The sequence below is a fragment of the Chaetura pelagica genome, unplaced genomic scaffold (assembly GCF_000747805.2).
Source record: "Chaetura pelagica isolate M959 unplaced genomic scaffold, ChaPel_1.0 scaffold49, whole genome shotgun sequence".
In the NCBI taxonomy this organism is placed as follows: Eukaryota; Metazoa; Chordata; class Aves; order Apodiformes; family Apodidae; genus Chaetura; species Chaetura pelagica.
In genome coordinates, this window is record NW_009970715.1 from 226,613 (window position 1) to 228,415 (window position 1,803).

At 57.5% G+C, this 1,803-nt stretch overlaps 1 protein-coding gene across 1 annotated transcript in view; it reads right to left on the reverse strand.

The window, feature by feature from the left end:
- Positions 1 to 1,419: 1,419 nt before the first annotated feature.
- SSC4D (scavenger receptor cysteine rich family, 4 domains) overlaps positions 1,420 to 1,803 on the reverse strand; it is a 29,786-nt gene continuing 29,402 nt past the window's right edge. Inside the window, exon 9 of the mRNA XM_010006044.1 lies at positions 1,420 to 1,736. Within this exon, the coding sequence (XP_010004346.1) occupies positions 1,420 to 1,736 (317 nt within the window). The remainder of the gene's footprint in view (positions 1,737 to 1,803) is intronic.

A 1,803-nucleotide genomic window follows, 5' to 3' on the forward strand; every position in this document is an offset into this window, starting at 1 on the left:
GGGATTTGTACCCATTCTTGGCAGCACGAGCCTCTGGGCTTGAGACATCTCCTCTTCCCCTGGTGTTTGCTCCTGCCCAGGCTTCAGGGGGGTGACAGGGGAGCAAGCCAGGTCTCAGCACACTTCCAAAGGGCTTTTATTTATTCACAAAACAAACCCAAACACATGTAAGAAAAATGAATGGGGGGCGGGGGAGGGAAGGGAGGGCTGGTGGGTGGGAACCCCAGGAATATGCACAATCTATTATTAACAAAAGAATTGCACAGAGGAGGGAGAGGAGGGGGGAGCAGCCAGGCCCTGCTCTGCCCTGCTGCTCCAGCCCTTCCCCACCCTGGCACCCCATCCACCAGCACACAGAGGTGGTTTTCCCAGCGTTCCAGGAATCAGGAATGGTTGATGGCCAAGGCGGCGGGTGCTGCAGGCTGAGTCCTTCCACCTGAGTTGGGAGGGAAACAGCCCTTACCCAAAGGGGTGGCACTGGGGAGAGACTGGGATCCTGGGTTTAGCACCATGCTGGGCTGAGATTTAGGGTCTTCTCAATGGTTTTCCATTTGCTCCTTCCCTGACTTCAAGCTCCATGACTGCTCTGGACACCTCAGAGCATCCCAGAGCTCCTAGGAAAGAGCAGCCAGAGCTGGTCTGGACTGCACAGGATGGAGAAGAACACAGGGAGGTTGCAGGGATCCTGATCCTTCCCCACTTCCCAAAGGGATTTTTGGGCAGGGACTGGCTGTGCCAAAGCCTCCAGGGTGAGGAAAATCTCAGCTGAGCTCTTTGCAAACCCAGAAGAAACAGGAGGTGAAATGAGCACGAGGAAGAAATCCTGGGCAGCCATGGAGCAGGATGGGAACAGAAGCAGTGGGAGATCCAACACCTGCCTTCCTGCTGCAGGGAAGTGGGGGAGGACTTGGGATTCCTTCTGCCAAAATGGGAAGGAAAAGCTGCTATTGGGATTCCTGGGGAAGGGGGGGTTGGGGGGATTTGTAAAGCAAACTGCACAACAGCAGCAACTCCCTGCAGAGCCACTGGAATATCCTGGTGTGATTTCTGCCCCTTTTTACACTCTCTGATTATAATCTCACATCATTTTCACAGCAGAAAATCGATTTGGTTTTTTGGGTCTCCTCACCTCTTAAATGAAACAGCTGAAACCAGCCAGATTTCACACCAAAGAGGGTTTTGTTTTTCCAAGGAGGAGGGGAAAATCTTCAGCAGGTATTTTTGGAGCACAGAAAAGCCTGGTCATCCCCTGGCTCTTCCCACCCAAACACCCACGGGAGCCCCAGTCAACACCCCTGTGGGGCAAGTGGGGAAACTGAGGCAGAGAGCGAGTGTCCCCAACCAGCAGACAGGTGGTCTGTGACTGTGGTCACCAGCTCCTCCCCCCCCCCCCCCATCCCTGGGTGAGGGTCCTGGTGGTCATAGGATGCTGCAGAGAGCCCCAGCATCCTCGGAGTGGTCACAGTTGTGAACGTCCCAGCGGATGTGGGAGCAGCGCAGCAGGGAGGGCTCGTGGCCCTTGCACTTGAGGTTGTCGAGGAAGATGTAACCAGTGCCCTGCCCGTAATGGGCCTCCCCCGGGGCTGCCAGGGCGTGCCCACAGCCCAGCTGCCTGCACACCACCTTGGCATCCCGCAGGTCCCAGGCGTCGTCACACACCGTGCCCCACTGGGACAGGTAGAACAGCTCCACCCGCCCCTCGCACCGGTGGCTGCCGTTCACCAGGCGCAGGGAACCTGGGGAGGGGTGGGGTGAGGCAGCCCCTGCCCAGCACAGGACCCCTCGGGCTGGGTCCTCAGGGCT